A 21476-nucleotide genomic window follows, 5' to 3' on the forward strand; every position below is an offset into this window, starting at 1 on the left:
GAAAACTTTCAGACAACTGGCCTGAAATCCAATAATATTCTCCTGTTTAAAGAAAAACAGTGGAGCTATGTCTTTCAGTTACAGTGGGTCATAAAACCGAATTAAAAAAAAAGATACTTTTTTAGCTAATATGCCTTTTAACTACCTATCTCCCATGCCATTCAAGTACAATGGCATTTTCAGTTACACATTTGTTATATTTTGTTTTAACAGAACTGTCTTTTCAACCAAAGTTCAAAGCAAAATCAACCCATACAACTTAATTTATATTTTCACTGTAGATATGACATCCCCATCTCAGTCCATTCCTCAGAGATGTGTTTCCTCATGAAGAAAAACCAGACAACATAGGTTAGCAGAGTAACATTTGCCAATTCACACAGACCACATTTCAGTGCCTGTAAAATGGAAATACTACTGCCTATGTATCTTACACCTGGATTCAGCCATAGTTCTCAAGTGCTTTCTGCATGCCTTTATTGAAAACACAAACAGTTTTATTGAGCAACAAGCTACATGGCAGGTTGGAATATGCAATTGTCCTTTTCCTGTGATAGATCTCAAGCTGGGAAACCCGCAGCTTCTAACCTGTAGTTGCTCCCATATCTCGCACTTCAAGCACTGTCAAGATCCTGATATAGACCTAGGTCTTCCCAAATATACTCATCCATCTTTTTATTTCCTATCTAACAAAGATACCCACCAAAAAAGGCTGATGGAGGTATTTCTCCTCTATATCACCGGACGTGTCAACATGCCTGTTCATCAGGCTGCCTATCAAGGCATGACTGCAGTCGGTTAGTTTTACGCTGATGTGGTGTAACGTGCAGTTGTTACTACAAATATGTCCCCTTACTTAAACCCAGTGTTTTGCAAACTGTGCACCTGTGTAACAACAGAACAGCAGATCTGGGGACTCCATGAAGAGCAGTCTTGCCTCCCAGATCTGATTTGAGCATCACAGTGGATATCATTGACTGAAACTGCAGCCACATACAGAATCTTTTACCACAACCTTTTTGTCTATGTGTTTATTTTACACTAATCACTAAAACATCACAGCACAAAGTGTTGTGTTATCTCCATATCTATCTCAATATCTGTAATTACTTTCTCTTTTGTGAAAACTAGGACAGGGAGTTGTAGCCCTCAAAGATTACAGATACCCATCTTCCTAAGCCTGACTAAGCCTAAACACACAACAATTATAAGATGGTAAACAGCAGTAATTGTACACTAAATGTCTTTTTAAAGAGCCAAATGTGCACTTAAAGTTTAACTCCCACTCACTGCTGCTCCAGAACAAACAGAATTTTTTTTTTTTTTTTTTAAACTTCGTAGACATAATGCAGGATAGCTTCAATAAAGCACTGCATGTAGTAAAAGCATGTGATGATCTTGTAGTCCAAAATAAAGTGCAACGTCTGGTAATTACCATGCATTGATAGGAAAGGAAGCACCCAGAGAAATAAGCCACCCTCACCCTGCAAATGAGTCCAGCTGCATTCCAGTTTCTCAACAGTCAATTTATTACCTTATATATTTTAAAATAGGGAGTTGTTTGCGTCTGTACATCTCTGTAAAATACAGCTAGTTTCATGACCATTATAAGTAACTAAGGCTTCCTCTTTCCACTGGAACAGGTGGCATGCACAGGGCAGAAAGCACACAGCTATTTTTGTCCCACCTGCATCAGAACTAAAGCTGAGGTACCACTCCAGCCCCACTCACAGTGAGATTACAGAATCTTGAAACTTCGCACAAGCCTCACAATAGGTTTGCCTTTTGTTGGCTTGGTGGGAGATTGCTTTGGGAGTGTTTTTTGAGGGACAGTATTAAATGGCAAGAATTAATACAAAAGTAAGTCCCTAGCTAGCATGATTCAGAGCACAGTGGGCATCAATTACAGGCACAAGAGGGACTGAAATACCCCTTTTCCTTCAGGAAGCAGCCAGACCTGAGCACAGAGTAAGAACCTAATTCTGCCAAGGCCTCTTGAGAGGCAGAGGACACTGGTTTCCAGAGCTGTTTCCCTTATAGGTGTACATTATGTTTAGTGGAGGGAGAAGGGGAAAAAGAATTCAAACATTTTAAAATAAGTCATAAAATGTAGCTGAGAAATTACAAAAACCGTTTGTTCTTGGAGCATGCTGTAGCATGAATTGTTGAGTTAGTGAGTGGGTTAGGCAGGTGGGGGTCAGTCTTTTCTTCCAGGTAACCAGTGACAGGACAAGAGGAAACCGCCTCAAGTTGTGCCAGGGAGGTTTAGATTGGATATTAGGATTTTAGGAAAAACGTCTTCACTGAAGGGGTGGTCAAGCATTGGAACAGGCTGCCCAGGGAGGTGGAAGAATCACCATGCCTGGAGGCATTTAAAAAACACATTGATGCAGTGCTTAGGAACATGGTTTAGTGATGGACTTGGCAGTCCTGGGTTAACGGTTGGACTTGATCTCAAAGGCCTTTTCCAGCCTAAATGATTCTATTCTGTGACAGATTCCAATCTGCCAGGGGAGTGTGACAGCTCTCCTGACAATTAAAACGAAGAGGTTGTGTGCACGAATGGCAATGCCTAGTTATGGAATACATAAAATATATTATAAATATTCCAGCATTTCCAAAGAAAGTCTGTGCCATTTAACCCCCAGAGGTATCATGTTTGTTTCTTCCTTGTCCATGTTCACCTCTACACTTCCTTATAACAACGAGCATTTAGACACTTCCGTAAGTCAGGAAATGCCCTCCTCCCAGGCAAAAGAGCACTTGAACACAGATATGTTTTGCTTGTACATATGAAAGATATTTGAAAGACCTCAAAGTATCTTCACAACTACTAAGCATGCCCTGAGCCGCCTCTAAAGCCAAGTGTATGCTACAGTATCCATTTTGCAAACCTGTAGCGCAAGGTAGAGAGACAAGATCGGCCCAGAAGCCCAACACAGCACCCTCTAACTGGAACTCCAATCTAGTCTACAGCCATCACACTGGTAGCTATTGCTATTTATTATCCATCGCTTACTGCTACAATAGTGTCTGGAGACTAAACAGTTAGGCCACACTACTCTGTGCCATGCAAATATGTGACAAATGACTACACAGGGATTTTACTGCAATACGAAAACTGTAATAACTAATTGCCCTTGCATGAAGTATCACAGGGCAGGGGAGAAAGTCAGAAGATATTCTGAAAACCTTAAGCTTTTCTATTTTAGGAGTCAAATCCAAACTTTTTAAGCCTCCCCAAAATCTAAGTGTTAAAATACAGGTAATTTATTTCGTTCTAAAGTGTGCCTTTACTCCGAACACAGCAGCTAATCAAACCAGCACCTGTCAAATCTACTGAACTATTCTCTATTTAACCAGAATTTACATTTAGTTCAGTCAATTAATATAAGCCTTATCAGGTTCATGATAATTAGCACACTTATTAACAGCAGTAACAGCAGCAGAAATGGTGTCAAAAGAAGAGCTTTGTTGTAGTCCTGTTGTTACCACTAGAGACTCCTATCTGATCTTACCTGGTGATCTACTTGCTCTTGTACTGCCAAGGAGACCCACTTACTTTGCCCTTAAGCCAGACAAATTCCTGTGACAAGCAGCAGACTTAGGGTAGCTTCCATTCACAGATCACTTTAAGTACTTTACAGGTCATGTGCTATTAAACTACTTGCTTTACCAATTTCTTTTGGCTTACCCAGGGCTAAACTGTTTTAGTTGGAGGAGAAGGTTGGGTTTTGGTTTGTTTTTCTTTATTATTTTTTTTAATTCCTCCCTCGCTGTTATATTTTAACCATGCATGTATTGTAATGTTTGTGCCATTATAGTTAAGGGATGTTGGACCAAAAAATAATTTTAATCAATAAGGGAAAAAAAACCCTAACGCTTTTGCTTTCCTTTGCTTTACAAATATTGTTAAAGTGCACATTAACACATGCAGACTTCTTAACGCAAGTATCACTTGCGCCAATCAATAAGGCCCCTTTTTGGTATTTTTTTTAAGGAAGTTTTTAATGGCATTAAATGGCAGGTATAATTTATATCCCTCACACAGCAGATGCCCTCTCACCTGTCAGTCCAGAACTTTTAAGCATTTTGACCAGATTTGTCAATTTCCAAATCATTGTTTATACACATACACACTTTTTTTGTTACTTTCTCTTGAGCTGCAGGGTCATAAGGGTATAATTTACAATGCAGAGTAGCATTTTAGTAAAAGAGTAACTTCAAAGCATAATTGCTGATTTCTCCCCCCCCCCCCCCAACTTGAACTAAGCAGTTTCCTTTTCTCTTAAACTCAGAGCTATTAAGCCACATCATTAGTCCAAATTATTTTGAGAATAGGGCTAAAAGTTAAAATTCTAAGGGAGCATAGTGCTGATCTTCACTTATCACTGTTCTTAACTACTCAGCATTAGATAAGACCAGGGGGGAAAAAAAAGAAATCCGTAAACTGTACTGTGTGGCATATAATACAGGCAGACAACTTCATAAATAGTGAGACAGTGCCATAAATTAAGAGCCAAATCAGAATTTGAAACTTAATTTTAGATTCCTAGGCTTTTTGATGTTCAAGACAGACCACTAACATTAGTTCAACATTACCTCTTTTTGTAACAGTAACTACAGAAGCAGGGACAATTCAATATAAACTAAGTTGAACTCTAGTGAAGGTGTTTCCAGGCTACATTTTTAAGAACATACTTGAAAAACTGGCAGAACAATCCAGAGCTCTAATATTTTCATGAATTCAAAACAATGAGATACTTAAGACTCTATTCGCACCAAAAAAAAAAAAATAAAAGAAAGAAAAAATAGAGACTTAAATGTTTCTAAGTGGAAGAAACATATATTTTCCATTTGAACTTTAACACTTCACTCCTGACACACAATGAAAAAAGTGCTTGTATATAACTCAGCCATGTCAGCAGCGAAATGAATCTCCGGGCTGTGCAATGATCTAAGAAAATCTGAATGGGCATATGGGAACAGCTCATTTTGCAAGACCTCCAAAACCAACCTACTGGTAAACACCGGAGGGTGCCTGCCTGCCTGCATACTCACATGCCTATTTGTCGTTATTCTTATTCATTACTGAGTCATTATTATTATTTAAGTGCCGACAATGCACTCGTGAACCAGAACAGATGCAAAATATCCTGTGCTAATGAGAAAATCAAAGCCTTTCTTATATTAGCAATTTCATATTATAGGATCTCTTTATTTTTGCCAATAAAGCACAACAGTAATTAATACAGCAATATTTTCTTATTGTTCACAAGTAAAGCAAGTAAAACTGCTCAGATTCTGCTTTGGCTCTGCCCCCTACCAGCACAAAATACAATAAATACTACTGAAGAATTCCTGTCAAGACAAACAGCTGCCAAATAAAATGCAACCAAAATCTCCCATAAAAGGCTGTTGTCTGTTTATTCAGAGATACAGTCAGTACTCCTCACAGAAAACAAACAGTGTGGCACTGCTCTTTCATATTTAAATACTTATGCTGTGTCTCATTGCCATAACCATCTCACGGGATAATTTGTTAACCGAGTGCTGGAAGGTTGCATTAGTCCTCAGTGTATTATGAAACCGTGAGTACAGACAGCATCAGTTCATGTTCTTGCATAGCAGCTAGAACCGTATGTAACCCACATACACTATCCATCCCTGAAATTATGCTACTACATATATGGGAAAGCTGACAAATACTTCCATTTAAATAGTTGTGCACACAGAAGGCGCCAGGTTTGGACATTCTCTGATAGCAGTGATAGATGTGTGCTCCGGCCACGTGCAGCTCCAGGATGACCCCTCCAACAGGCCAGGTTTGCTGGGGAAGAAGGTGGCTGGGGAAGGCTTCCTCAGCTCCCGAGACACCTGCAACGCCCACATTCCCCAGCGCCGCTGGAGCCACACACCATATACGACTACCCATTTTTAAAGCAACGTCAGAGATACTAGGGCTGCTTCATGTGTGTAGGTAAGCCTGCTGCAGAGGATACTTAAATTTAGCTGAGAAAGACGGCACTGTTCATTCAGTAATGCCAAATGGAAACTACTTGCCCTCAGGAAACCAATCCATGCATACTCCTTGGATCTGGCACCCAAAAAAACTACAACGTAGGGTATATCTCCACCTCAACAAACATGACTGTACTTTTGAGGAGCATTCTGCATCATGGGAATGTACTCATGACCAAAAATACTTTCATGCTAAGTAAAGGGTTTTTTCCCCTCAATTTCAGTAATGAACAGAATTTAAGCAAAAAATGACTCAGCTGTGCCTGTATGGCTCAGTCGGTGAGTGCACTGCTGCTGCACAGAAAACAGCCAGTGTGGAGCAAAGAGCTAGGTCCCACTGTCATTGCTCCTAAAATAAAGCAGCTGAGGGACAATATGTAGTTCTTAAAGTCTTGTTCAAGAAGCTTGCTGAAGTCAGAGGCAGGCCCAATCCTGCGCTGAGAGTCAAACAGGTATAACCCTCTATTACCACTTTGGCAACCCAAGGCCTCTGCAAGGGCAGAGCCCAGTGCAAGCCTCCCTGCCCACCCAGGTGCTACAACTGCTCCCGCTGCTTTTGCAACCAAAGCCTGCAAGTGGCTCCTTGCTCTACAGATTTTGTATCAAAATGTTCCTACTGATTCAAAGTATGTGGGAAAAGGAGCCAAGCCTGAAATGCCAGAGCCAGTAAAACCACAACATTTATCAACAAATGAAAATGTGAATGAAGAAGTTTCATCCTCAGCAAGTCCTCAGAAAGGAGAACAGAGATCCTCAGAATCTGCTTTTCTGACTAAAAAGGCAACTGAAAGAGCTGCATACTACCGCTCTCTCAACGTTGGAAACCAACAGAACCCCACGTTCAGAAGACCAAGTCTGGCCCTAAACACTTAGTGGGATTAAATAGAAATGGCAAGAATCTTAAATACAAATAAGAAAACATCTATGAAAAGATCATCTGCTACTCTGCCTCTAAAGGTCTACATGAAAACAACGGCCAGTTGTTAACAGTAGCATCCTGTCTATGACACACATTTAAACAAAAGGAATAAAAGTCATAAACAATAAGCCAACATTTCAACAACAATGGATAAAAGCGCCTAAATTTGTAATTTTGCATTAAATATTTAGCTTAATAAAACCAACAACCATGCATTTGAATTAGAAGAATGTTTTAAAAACACTAGTACCTTGACAGATGAATGACAGCTGGACAGTTTGATCACAACTGACAATTCACATTTAAGTTCAGAGGAATACCCAATCTTCATGTCCTCTTCAATCAGCCATAAGTCAACACGTGCTTATTAAGCATGCACTTGTGTCCACTGACGTAGGCATACTCACAGTAAAGCAGTGTGTGTGCTTTAAATACCTTGCTGAATCTGGCAATGCATCCACACGGGGCCACGCCACTAAAAGCTATCATTTTCAGACTTTTGACAGGCACCCCTTGCCACATCCCCATTTGTTCCTGGCTGGGTATTTTCTTTGCCAGAATGTTTATAACCCCTTGTATTACCCTCCCAAAGCTGTGACACAGTCTTAACCACAACTTTGAAAACACACTGACATTATAATATACAAACATGTACAGAAGATATACACACTCAGACACACCAGGGGATAAAACAGACTGGGAGGAAATGAGGAACTTTATGTTACTGTCTTTTCTAATGAGATAGAAAGTGGCAGATGTAAAGGTTTCATTCAACCGACAATCTCTTTTATGATATGAATAAACTACTAAAACAGATTTAATCCTTTCTAAAAATCAGATTATAAGAAGCAGACAAAATCACAACTTTATTCAATACAGCATTTTATCCAGTGTGACTAATGCATTATTTGTATGAAGTTAAAGTGGAGTGTTGGAAAGCTATGAAATAAATCAAATGCTCTACTTTATGTAATCTTAACAGACAGATCCCATTAGGATTCTACTATGCATAGCTGTTGGTTAAAATCATTGACCAGTATCCTTATAAATTAATCAACTGAGGTAATGCTGGCTTGGCTGTCATCATTTACTCCTAATCTGCATTTAGAATTCACTTCAACTTTGCAAGCCCTTTGGAATAGGTTTATCAATTCTCTTGCCCTTGCTTCAGACATCCACCTAACTATTGTTTACAAAAAACCTGGTACAACAGAACTCTACCATTTATGCTCCTTTTCTTTCCACAGACATTAGAGCATATATTGACACTGTGTTATAATTAGTTAGAAAGATATTAAATCTTAACCAAACATTCTAGCCTGCCTCAATTTTTTGATGAGACCTTTTATCACTGAAGTTGAATTTACAGGCAGATTTTGCAAGTTTACACAAGCAAGAATCATTACAAAATCTAAAATAACCCAGATCTTGTTGAAACACAGCTAGCGGAACACTCTTGGTTATGGATATACAGAGGAAAAAAAGCGTTCTAGATATCAGGTTATTTGTGAGGCTCTAATGTGTTTTCAAACATACAACTTCTGTGTTATGTCTATGTATTTTATGCAGTTTCTAGTCATGTTTGTTAGATGTCTGCATGTCATGTTCTGCAAGATTCATGAGCAGTCTACAACCAAGCAAAATTCTCACACAACAGCTTGTCTTGGGTAATGGGGAAAGAACCAGGCAGAGTGAAGTGACAGGAAAGTGTATTATTTATTATCCTGATGAGGATAACACCTAGTCATGGTCTACAACTCGAATGCGTTCAATGTCCTGCTGGTGGGGCTGTATGATTCTGAACAAGTACACAGGCATTTCCCTACACAATTATCAAGACCTTCTTTAATTATGCTCCCTTATCTATGATCACTCCATGTGCACATTAAAGTACGGGCCGTTCAGGCAAGGGCTCTTTAAAGAGAGATGGAAAGACTGAGTAGTAACAAAAATATTGCAGTAGATTGCATAACGTTTCTGGACCTCTACGCCAGAGTAGGTAAAGGTCATCTTCTCCAGAAATAGAGTGAGAAAGCAAAGGAAGCTCTAGCTAAGTATGTTTTAGAGTTTACTAAATCGAGGAAAAACTTCAACCCACTGCAGCAGTCTTTAGCTCAGCCCTCTAGTGCAGCTTTACTGGCCCACAGACAACTTTCAAAGCCACAAAGACAATACTTATAAGTAGGTAGGTTACTAATAATCTCTCTAGTTGCCTTAAAATGATACATAGGATTTCATCAAAATTTGTTCCCTTCTTCAAAAGCCCATTGTAAATTTCAGAGCCAAATTCCACCAACATAATCTATTAACACACATATGTGCAAATACCTCCTGCTTTTCAGGGACACAAAACTAAAGACCATCAATTGTTTTTGCTGCCTGTTTTCCCTTGAACCTTGAAAGAAAGGATCTTCAAATGAAATTTTGCCTCTGTATTTATTTTCTTTTCACATCACAAAGATGTACCCTTCCTAGCGCTTGCTAAACACAAAACAGTAATTTGTATCCCCAAGTGGTAAAAATAGAAAATATGTTCAGTCTAATAACATATGTGAAGAAAATTCATGCCCAGGGTTAACCAACAAAGCAGCGGTCTGCAAGAAACAAAGGCAGCTGGCTCAAAGAGCAACAATGCTTCTGAAAAAGTGTGGATGTACTATTCAGTGAAGCATCCAAGACATGACGTTTACTTAAGCTACAGCTGCATATACAAAGCTTTGCTATAAGACCCGGGAAATGACAAGTCTTCTGCAGTAACAAGGTCGTTCTTTCCCGGAAAGGTCCATGGCAGCCTTTGCTCTCCAGCTGAGAGCTGGGTAAATTGTATCAAATATGCACACTGTAAATAAATTCTGCCCTTCAGAAGAGTTTCTCTGCTTTGATTACCTTTTCTTGCAGATGTGCTCTGCCCAAATCCTACCACTTCTCTTTACAGGCTTGCCTTTCCCCTACTAATATATCTGCCTAGGGTTCTGTCTTGCTCTATCATCATAAACATTCATAAACATTAAGGGACTTAACCTCATCACACCCCTGCGGAACAGGAAAATATACCCATCAGAGTGGGCAAGCAGTGAACTGGAACTCAGCTGACAGCAGTCCTGACCAACGCCAAGCCCTTCTGCAAGTCACTTGGCTCCTCTCTTTCCACTCCCCCGTGTACAAGAAGGGGTAGTGACAATGACTTCTCTGTAAAATGCCTCAGTCTACCAGTAAAATTCTGAGATGTTGTTCTTCTCACTTCATAAAAGGAGGTAAAGCAGAGAAACATAAATCAACAGCTTGAAAGGTCTGTGGCCAGAAACGTTACCCCATTTTTCTAAACATGTGTCTGATACCATCAGTACAAAAGCTGCATCCAACACAGGATCTCAGTGCATAAGCTGTGCCATAGCCAATCTGGGTCAACACTTTGCTCTTCTTCTAGGTAATGCAGTACAAGGAAGGTAGTGAAGGACTATATAGCTCGAGTGAAGTTCAGAGTAGAGAAAATGTCAAAAACAGGTCCCAGCTGACCCCCAACAAGATGAGTGAACAAAAATCACCAGATAAAGGCAACTACATAGCTGTCCCTTCTCTCATGCTTTCCACCTGAACAAAAAACCCGAACAAACTAAAAAGGCAAATTACCGAAGCTGTAAATATCATTATTCCACTTTGACAGATACAAAGTGACTTCCCAAAGGCAGTAAGGCAGCTAGTGGCACAGCCAGTAAGAGAATCCACGTTCTGTTCCTAAATACATGTTCACCTTGATTTAGAAAACTTCAAAAGGACGACAGCACCTTTGCCACGTATCACCACAAAAAAAGCAGGACAATGTAGCTCCTTCTCCAAGCAACCACTACCCTCAGCCACTGGCCAATGCCTCAATCCCTTCACCTATCCCTCTTCAAAGGCTTGGTGAAGACAAATGGGCTTTCCAATGTGCAACGAAGCATAAAGCCATGAAAATCAAAGGGCTGCTTTTTGAGTAAATATGAGCTCCAAAGCCATTGTCCTCTCCCACAGAGGAGATCTATGAAAATGCTTACTATAGCATATGCACAGTATTCTTTACAGCTTCGCCTCCCTGCTGACCACCAGCCCCAGGGCCCAGTCCGCTTCCCATTACAATCAGCTTCACCACACCCACTGACTTGTATTGGAATTCTTTCAGGGACCCTAACTAATGAGTTTTTAAACACTTGTAGACAGAGAAGATAATTCCTCATCATTATTCTTCATAGGAAACACCAGGAAGAATGTCATTCCATTGTTCTACAGGAAAGAAACTGGAAGAAAAATCACCCCCACATTTCAAAGAGCAGCCCAAAGGTTTTACACATGAATTGGCTACAGCAAGCTATGGGTGTCTCACCTGAGAGTTCAGGAAAGGGGCCTAAAAAGTAAAATCTTCTAAAATCTAGCCCCCTGCAATCGTCTCACACACTGGCCTCTACGCAAAGAGGTCCATAACCAACAGGCGTCTGTTTTTCCCAGTCTTGAATACTACATTCTTAAATACATGGCTACTGACAGCAGCATAGAAATAGGCTCACCTAAGCACCGTATTACTGCAGGACCTTAGTTTACCTCATGATATGAGACTGAATTAAATGGGAAGTGGCAACCTTAATGACACTTTAAATACAAAGTTTTGCATTTGCTTTCTCTACTGACAGTTGTTTGCTTTTTTCCTCACAAGTGAAATCTTGACCTAAGCCAGTGATACAGTAAAGGATGAAAAAAGAACAAGTAGACCTACATAATGGATTGTTACCCTCAGAGATAAAAATATTTTAGATGAAAACATTCCATTGTGAAGCCACCTTCTCAGCACAGATCACAAGCCACCAAGTACTGCTCCATTTTTACCCAGTCTTACTTTTAGGTGTCTGTGGGATGTCTTTGTAGGATGCAGATACCATCACTTATCATAAGGGCCTACACTTAAATAACCAAGAAGAAAACTTCTGAACTATGGTCAAACCCTGACAACAGTCCATGCAAAGTGCCATAAGGAAAAAGCACTAGTTTCTGTAGCAAGACATCTGCAGGTTTGAATTCCAGGCCCTGAAAGCGATGTAGAGCTACAGAATTTACTTATTCCGCAACACCATGTACACCCACAGTGATACAAAAATAGCTATTATATTACTTGTCAAAGGAACTACTGAGTGATTTTTAACTTGGTGCTTTATCTCATTTTCCTTGCTGGTTGTTAATACCCCACCCCTATAAAAAAAAAAAAAAAAAAAAAAAAAAAGAGTGGGCTATTCATGTCTTACTATAACTAGTAGCACCATGCAGCATCTGAGTCAGGAATCTGAATTGCTGACTACAGCTCCTCACTAAACAAAACTTGCACATTATATGTAGTAAATGGCATTCCCCCATTCTCTGTGTTACCTTCAATGAAAATTGGCTTCCAGTTGTGGTATCATCTCCAGCTCTCCTTAAACCTCACCATCTCAAATCACCTGGAATAAGAACTCATCGACAATCCCCAGTAAAAAGACACAGATTAACTGCTGAGGTCAGATAAAGAAAAAATCCCCCAAGTAAGAGCTTTCTTCTCCTGGTGGCTTGATTTGAACACATTCATAAAATGTTATTAAAACATGATATAAAGTTTTACAGAAGAAGAAACTACTGACTAGACCTTTGTTTAAAAGTCATAATAATTTATTGTGTGGATCTGCTATGTATGAGTTGAAAAACAGTCTCTTCATGATAAAACAGTTTGTAACAGCTGGGAAGTTAACTGCAGGAAGTTTTGGTTTATAGCCTTACCTCAGCTCTCTAGTTCCATATCATTTTTTTTTTCAATACTATGAGCCCAACATGGTAAACCCATCGCACTGACTGCACTCAACAGTCTTGTTGAAACCAAGGAGTAATATGCAATTCTTTTCTACTTTCTATGAGACCTCATAGGGCTCCAATACATAGCTTTTGAAAACAACTCCCTCCAGCTCATTCCCCAAAATCTTCGCTCACAAATGTAGATGGGATAACACATACCTTTTTGGTCAAAAAACTGTATTATTAGAAGTTATACAAAATGGAGCTTAAAAGCTACTGACATGCATGTTGCCACCCTTCCATTCATTTTTTATCTCTACAGTTGTCCATTACTCAGGAGTAACATACCTTCTGACCTCTGACCAAAGCTATTAGAACAATGTAAACAAATATTTTTATTACAAAGCATCAATATGTAACATTCAGTAACAATAATAAGAATGAAAGAACTGTATTTTCAAGTCACTGTTGTGACTTCCTGACTATATTATACTATGAGTGGTCTGGAAGGTTATACTAACTTGACATATGACTGGATTTACTACCTTCTTTATTGATGCTTAAGAAAGAATTCATAACATGGCAAACCCTGAGTTGTGGCACAGTTTCAGTTTTCAGTGTTAATAGATGTTTGATGGCTTTATAAAATACATTCTGTTAACTGCAACCAAGAGAAAAGATACAAACTTTCCTCTCCATTTTTCTTTTCTTTCTTCTCAAAAGAAAGGCAGTAAATTTGAATTAGACAGGTTCGGAACTGGGCTCTGTGAAGCTTTTCCACACGCATAATATTAGGTGTGCACAAAGTGGTTTTCTGATCCTAGTCGTTAGAGAGTTGCTCCACATTTCGTGAAGCCTGCCTTTGGCCAAAACAGGGTCAAACTCTCTTGAAGTCAATTGAAAGCATCTCCATTGACATCTCTGGCTACTGGCTTAGGCCAAGATGGAGGAAGGCATGGGTACTTTATGGTACTTATTCATTATATACGCTTAAAAAGTATCCAGGAGCCCAATCCTTCAAGTTCTCTACATAAAGAAACCCCAATACCTCAAACTAAAGGCACCAGGGAAACACAGGATGGGGTCTATCTCTTCAGATGCTTATTCCACAAACTTCATGGGTTCAGTGTGTTAAACATTTCCTACAATTCTTTTCATTTCTTATTTTTAAAATGAGATTTGATAGTTGCACTCTTTCTGGCTGCCCAGTTATTTGTGTAATCATGTAAAACTGCTGATAGATTTCAGGCAAAGGGATGTGTACTGTACAGGCAAAAATAACAAAAAATAATGTCAGTTTCCATTCCCACATATGTAAAGAACTGGGGTTTAGTCACTAGTAAAACACATTGAGCATTTTGGGAGTGCTCAAAACCCCCGTTCAGTAAAACATAACTTGAAATCAGAGTTGTTTCAATAGGACTGCTCATGTGCTTAAAACTGCATACCTGCCTAACAACCCCACAATATTAAGGCCCATGTGCTTTTTCTAAGTCTTAGAGCCAATTTTGTCCCATCTTGCATGATGGGAATTTTGCTTGACTCAGATAAAAACAGAAATTGGGCTTCATAACACAAAAAAAAACATCATAACGCTCCTTCCACAACACTAGAGCATACCATCTCAGTCCTAAGAAGCCCAAAATGACCATCAGTGCCCACCCGTTTTTACAGAAATCATTTAGTATATTTAAGTTAACACTTTACAGGATGTCACATTTTCCCTTTAAATTATTTAAATTCCAGGTTGCAGCAACAGTCTTGTCAGACAGACAAAAGGAAAAATTTTGCTTCCCTGAAGGACCTGCATCATAACACCATCTTTTACTCAAAAAGAAAATCCCAAACAATATAATTGGCATTCGAATATGAAGTGCTTAAACACTCTGAAGTTCTGCCTGGCTTCAGAATAGCTGAACAGTATCTGAAGTATCTACTCTCCATCCCAATTTGTGTATTTCAAAAGTCATTAAATTATTGAATGAATCATTAGGAAAACAATTCAAATGTTGTTAAACTGATAGTAATTTTGCCTCATAGGATAGATGTGAGCTTAATGTTAGCACATGGCCAAGTTCTTTTAAGATTTACACTCCATAGAGTTCCATATCAGCCAGGGAAGAATTACTAAATCAGGATGTACTTCAAGTATAGGTTTTGGCCCAAGACTATTTTTGGTCTTCCTCAGCTGCTTGTTTTGACAGCATCTAATCCCCCTCACCCACCCACCAGCAGCCACACAATCCATCCATTTACACTTTCAAAGCAAATCGAAAATGAAACGTTTTCAAATAATTACTTGGGGATGTCTGTAACACGAATCCAAAAAGTAACTGCAATTCAACTGTAATATTTCTTAAGGAGAAGAAAGGGAAGAAGACAAAAACGTTACAGAAATTCATTCAAAATGTGACTTTCTCCTACACTAATGCTCTCACCATCACCCCCCCAAAAAATATAAAAAATATCAATCTAATTCCCAAAGACCCTCTCTACTCTATTTCACACATTCCCATCAGAAACACAACACAACACTGTTTCCAAGTTCAGATGACTTTTCATTTAGTGTGCTATTACAGACCCTGGTGAAAGAACAGTAACTGAGAAGGTCTTCTGCAGAGGCACAAGGCAAAGAGAAAAGAGGGCAGGGGGACGGTGGGAGGGAAATACCCAGCGCTGGAACTGAAACAGTTCACCTTTGTCTGGAGAGCAGGATCACCCCCTCCAGGTTGAGGACTACGTTGAAAGAACACACTGCTGTGGCACGCACTGGTTTTGCACTCATGCAGGAGAGGAACCTGGCCCACAGATGGCCTGTTCTCAGCTTTGTCAGCCACAAACAGACCTTTGAACTTTCTATTTATATAACAGTTTAGTGAGTTTAAGCCTCTTCCTGTATAACTGGCAGTTTGCTGGTTTTGCTGCAATTAGGCTACTTGTGATACATAATATAAAAAAAGAAGAAAAAACAACAAACCAAGAGGCTTGTTCCTCTGCAGTGAGATGTCTTCCCCACCACAACCACGCAGCTACAATGATACTCTTACCTGCTGATCTTACATCCCTTTGCCAGGTTTTTATTTTATATACCTCAAGAAGCATTTTCCCACTAAGTATTTTCCTTCCTTCCACTTTTTCAAAGATTGGAGGACTTAAAAAATATTAATAATAACGACAATAAACATAAACTGTGAATCTCTCCGCCTTTGTTTGCGTTAGTAAGGAGCTATATATTCTGGGGTGGTTGGCTTTTTGTTGGGTTTTGTTGTTTCCCAGCTGCTGATTAATGGCACCACCTTACTCCGTAAGCAGGTTCAAATCTAGCCACATGGTCCCAGGACACTTCAAGATTTCATTTACTTGGTTACTACAGACAAGCGTGGAAAGTGATTTAAAAGATGAAATTTGATTTTTAACAGCAAGTGGTCCCCTCGGTGCACACAGGCATTCAAGCTTTTCATTATATCCATCTCCCTTCCTTTCTCCCTCATAGAATGGCTCATATTAAATGCAAGCCCAGGTGAACATTCCTTATTCATCCAGGAATCATAGCAGACTTCAGCTTCGGCCCTTTCACCTCAGCCAGAGTTTAGATTCATTTAAATTGTTTTGGGGTTTTTTTTCAGCTTAAGTCTGGGAAAACATCCACTGGGATAGCTGTGGCCTTATTTTACACATTTTACCCTAGTGTTAACAAAAAAATCCCACACCAACCCTCAGCCACGTTCTTGACAAAGGTTCAATGAAACACCTCATTCTTATATTACTGTGATCTCTGTTAATATGGGAAACTAAAGGGCTGATTCTGCAGTTTGTATCAAGACAAAGCTCCCACTAATCATCTGGAATGCCAGGTGAGAATTTAAGAACATACGTAGCAGCAGCACAAACTATAACTCTGACAGTTCTTCACAAAATACGTTTCAAGAAGTGACATAAAGACATGCCTCCATTGGAGGGGAGGGGGGGGAAATTATTTTTCCCATCAGCCCAAAACTTTTGAGGAATCATTTCCTGAGAGTATGGCAATGCACATCAGACAAAAAAATAAAAAGAAAAGAAAAAAATCTCTGCTCAAGCTATAAATATATTTTTTTAAAATATATTTCTCAGGCTAACTATGTTTCTGTTGTACTTTGCATACAGATAGTACATACAAACACCCACACACACGCTGTAGGCCTGAGCTTGCCGTCTTGGCGATTGCAGCACAGATTAGCAGAAGTTTTGGGTTTACAGGGAGTGCAGAAGAGGGCCTGTAATTGCCTTACAAATGCTTGTGAAACACCTTTTACAAAGGCCATCTTACAGACAGAAGGAAGGAGGACAGTTTCAAAACAAGAAGCAGCAATTTACAGATCATGTTATATATGCTTATTTGTAAATATTATGAAGTAACTACACAATATTGGATACACAGACAAAAATCAATAAATCTTGATGGGTGAGCATGCGTATTTCTGGGTGTGTGGGGACGATGCATGTATAACATATTACATATATACGCATGCACGTCTTTATGGATAGATGAGCTAAATTCAACTCTCCTTAAGCAATGCAACTACTTATCAGAGACAGAAATCTTTAAATCTACAATAAAATACATGTATGTGCACACACATAGATTATGTACCTACATATTACATACATGTGCACTTGCATATGCTAATTGGATTATTAAAAGCTAAATCCAACTTGATGTCTGCACTACGTAATTGTGTGTGAATGCCTGTGCCATATAGAGTTTGTGTACATATCAAACACTTTGAAACAAAGTAAAAATGTTCTTTCCTCATGGATCCTAAAAACACTAAAACCATTAAATTTCACTGTAGGAAAGCAAGCAAATGGCATTTCTAGAATGAGTGGTAATATGCTCATATTTTATGGAAAAACAGAGGCACAAGGTTCCTTTCTTTCTGATGCACATCTCTAAATCCACATAAAACCATAGTCAAATGAAAGTAAGTTATTAAGCAAACATTAAAACTCAATACCTATAATGTGCTTAGTATTAGAACTACACCCACATATTGGGTTGTAAGAGCTTCTACTAAATTAATGATGTTACCCACACTATAAATTAGGCAAATTGTATGCAAATATTATTTGAGTAGTAATACGGTGGTTATCAGTTGTCTGCAAAATAAATTAGTGTAGCAAAGTAAAGATAGTGTGGTGGAAGCATAATATTTAATTGAGCACTAATTTTATTGTGATTATTACCTTTAAATAACAACAGCATGGTTATTAAAAGATGTAATATGATGGTTTATGCAGAGCTGATAAAACATGCACATGATCCAAAACGCCTGCTTACAGATTAACATTGATACAGTGTAATTTACGGGTTCCAAGGATTTACTCCAAATTGCTGTAAAATAGAACGTGACAGGTATTTGGTTCTGATTATCTTGGATTTGCAACCATAGCTGTTAAGACTGTGTTTGGCAAAATGATAGTTATTAACTAAATATATTATCTCTTACTAGACATACCTTTATATTATCAACAAAGTAAAGTAAACCCTCTGCCAAACATGAGGTCCAAATGCACATGCATATGCACACATAATCGGTGTGACATTTAGAGATTAGGATCACAAAATACAGTATTTTAGTCTCCTTCTTTCTTGGCAAACTGCACCTCAGCCTAATAGCATTTAACAAAGCAGAAACCAACCACTGAATTTCACCGTGCAGAGTTAAAGAATTAGAACTGTATTTGCTAAATTGAAAACTAAATAAATAAATAAATTTAAACCCCCAAACAATAAAAGCAATGAAAGAATAAACATAGTCTCATTAACCAGCCGGGAAAGTGACTAATACCTACCCAGATTCTAACTTTCCCGGCTACTTGTCACCCATCGAAAATTCCTTAACATTCACTTTGGTAACAAGTTTACAATACACTTAAACAGATGCACCGACCTTTTCAAGGTGTGCACCCATTTGCAGAGCAATATAAATCCAAAATTCCACTCTTTTAAAAATAATAATTAAAAAAGAAAATAAAAGAATGAGGGGAGGGGAAATATCTGTTATAATATCACGGGGACCGATCTTCCCACTTCCAAAACTAACTTCAATAACACTTCATCCAGAATAAGGAAACCAGCGGAAACAGCAACAGAAGCCCCCACACCGGCCAGGGCTACAGCTGAACTGTGCCGCACCGCAAAACTCCAGTTGCGTTTCTCCCCGCGAAAGGAATATTGTCACTGACAGCAGAAACACAACATGAGCAGAGCGGCGATCGCGGGGAAGCATCGCCCCTCCGCACCGCTCCCCTGCCCGGCCGGGGGCTGCTCGGGCTGTTCCAGCCGGCACCCGGCACATCCCGGCGCTTCCCCGCCGCTCCCCCCCGCTCCGGCAGCCCGCGCCGCGCTCCCCACCGGCGGGGCCGCGGAGCGGGGCCGGCCCCGGCGCAGCTCCCCGCGGGCACAGCGCGGACCCGCTCCCCGGCGGGCACCGGGTGCTTCGCCCCTCAACAAAGGCTAAGGCACCGGGGAGCGAGCGGGGAGGAGAGGAAGGAGGCAGCTGTGAGGGGGAGAGGGGTGGAGAGACAAGGGGGGGGGGGAACAAAACCAAAAAAAAAAAAAAAAAAAAAAAAAAGAAAAAGCCACCAACGAAAAAAACCTACCACTGCTGCTCTAAGTCCCAGTCCCTGAAAAAGTCGAATAGGTCCATAACGATCTGGTGGGGAGACTCAGAGAAGTGGTGCCCCCTCCCCGCCCCGCGCCGCGCCGAGGAGCGCGGAGCCGAGCCGGCACGGCTAGGGCTGCCCGGCCGGCATGGGCAGCGGCGCGGCGGGGAGCGGCGGCCGCCGCGGGGCCGCGCGGAGCCGCCCGGGGCTCGCCGAGCGCCGCCGCCGCCGCCCGCTCCGGCCGCCGCCAGCAGCGCGGCGCGGCTGCTGCCTGGCTGGGAGAGGCAGGCACGGCGGCGGCCCGGCGCACGCACACACACACACACTCGCACACCGCGAGGGGAGGAGCCGGGGCGGCCCGAAGCCGCGGCATGGAGCCGCCGCGGCAGCACCGCCGGGATCTGGCGGAGCCTCGCCACCCCCCGCCCGGGATGCGCCGGGAAGTTTCGCGGGAAAGGAGAAACGGCGGGGACGCGAGCAGCGCGGCTGCGCGCCTCGGGATAAGCCGAGGGTGGCCGGGAGGGGAGGGGGAGAAGGGGGGGCAGGGGAGAGGAAAACACAAAAAATAGGCACCTATAATTTTATTGCCAAAGCCAACTCCCGTGAGCCAACCAACCTCGCTGCCACCGAGGCGGTAGGCGGCGAGGACATGGCCCGGGCAGCCTTACGGGGAGATGCGCGACAGCAGAGGATAGACAGGCCCGGACAGCCCCCGCAGGCTCGCCCAGAGGGTCCCCCGAGCACTCCCTAGGGATTTGCTCCAGCTGAGCAGCCGGGATGGCAGCCCTTCCCGGCGCCTGCCTGCTTCGTGCGCGGTGGGAAGGGGCACGGCTCACCTGCGGGCAGCAGCGTGCTGCAGTGCTCCCGCAGACACCATCCCGCTCCCCACCCCTCCAAGGGGAGGCCAAGCTCAAGTCCCAGGCTGCCCCACACGTGACAAGGCAGGGAAAGGGGCCCGCTGCACTCGCCATCCCCTACATCAAATTATTTTCTACCCAGGTTCACGCACCCTGCCCACACGCTTCTGTGTCCAACTGCCTACTAAACAGTGTATCTTACGATTCTCCACATCCATTTTATAAATATAAATCCCAAGTACACATACCCACTGAGCAAACAAGTACATACATTGCTATTGCAAAGACAAGACCAAAGCTATGTTCATCTTTACTCCAGTTTTCCACAAGACCAGTTGCACCCTGAACTTCCCTGCATGCCAGCAAGTCTCAAGGACTTTGTGTTAGCAAAGTTTGAAACAACCCTTGCTTGGGGGGTAGGGTGTGGTGGCGAGGGGCCATCCTGACAGCCATGCCCCAGCCCCAGCAGGCTCACGCAGCTGGTCACAGTGGCCAGACTCCGGTGAACCCTCAGAAGCATCTCCACAAGCTTCCTGAGAATTAAGAGAAGTGCAAGATTATAAATTAGATCAGTTGCAGAGCAGCTAATGTAATCCAGTTTCTGCTGTTTTAAGGAGTACACCATTCTTTAGAAGCACTATTGGGTTAAAAATGTTGCTGAGGAAAAGCCATGGGACTGTTATCAGTGAAAGTCAAGTGTGACAGACTTCATCATCTTAGCTTGGGCTTCACTGCAAGATTCATGTTTGCATTGCGTGTCTTGCAGGCCCTCAAAAGGGGGGAGCTCTGGCAAGGCTGCGCCGCTGACAGCCTGCATTTGCACCCAGCAAAACCCAAAGCACTGCTCCTCTCCCTGCTGCGGGCAGGCAGGTGCATGCAGCATTTCCTTTCTAGCGTCTCCGTTTTCGCTGCTCTGGGCCTTAAGATTTAAAATAATATGAGTCAGGGCCTCGTTTCTTATTTTAGCTTTGTCGTCGGTTTTAAAAGCCCCATTCAGAAATCAACTTGTGGCCAATACTTTGAACCACCATGGGGTGCGGGGGGTGTGTGTGTCACCTTTTCAGAACTTTTCTCCAGAAACAGGTAGAGAGGGTTTGGTGGGGTTTTTTGTTTGGTTTGGTTTTGGGTGGGGTTTTTTTGTTGTTGTTGTTTTTTTAATTACTGTTAATAAACATAAAATCTAGTCTGTCACCTAATCACTTTCAACAATTTACCTAATTTTGGTGTCTTGAGCTTGAACCGTT

The 21476-nt window shown here is 41.4% G+C and overlaps 1 protein-coding gene across 3 annotated transcripts in view; it reads right to left on the reverse strand.

Moving 5' to 3' along the window:
• AFF2 (ALF transcription elongation factor 2) overlaps nt 1–19673 on the reverse strand; it is a 351452-nt gene extending 331779 nt beyond the window's left edge. For 2 of the 3 annotated variants that reach the window (XM_055818362.1, XM_055818361.1), the window contains exon 1: nt 19373–19673. In XM_055818362.1, the coding sequence (XP_055674337.1) occupies nt 19373–19419 (47 nt within the window). In that variant the 5' untranslated portion in view covers nt 19420–19673. Of the gene's footprint in view, nt 1–7190; nt 7372–19372 lie in introns of those variants that run through there. The other variant, XM_055818363.1, reaches the window with a different exon arrangement.
• Nucleotides 19674–21476: the final 1803 nt, after the last annotated feature.

Source organism: Falco peregrinus, chromosome 13 (genome assembly GCF_023634155.1).
Source record: "Falco peregrinus isolate bFalPer1 chromosome 13, bFalPer1.pri, whole genome shotgun sequence".
Lineage (NCBI taxonomy): Eukaryota > Metazoa > Chordata > Aves > Falconiformes > Falconidae > Falco > Falco peregrinus.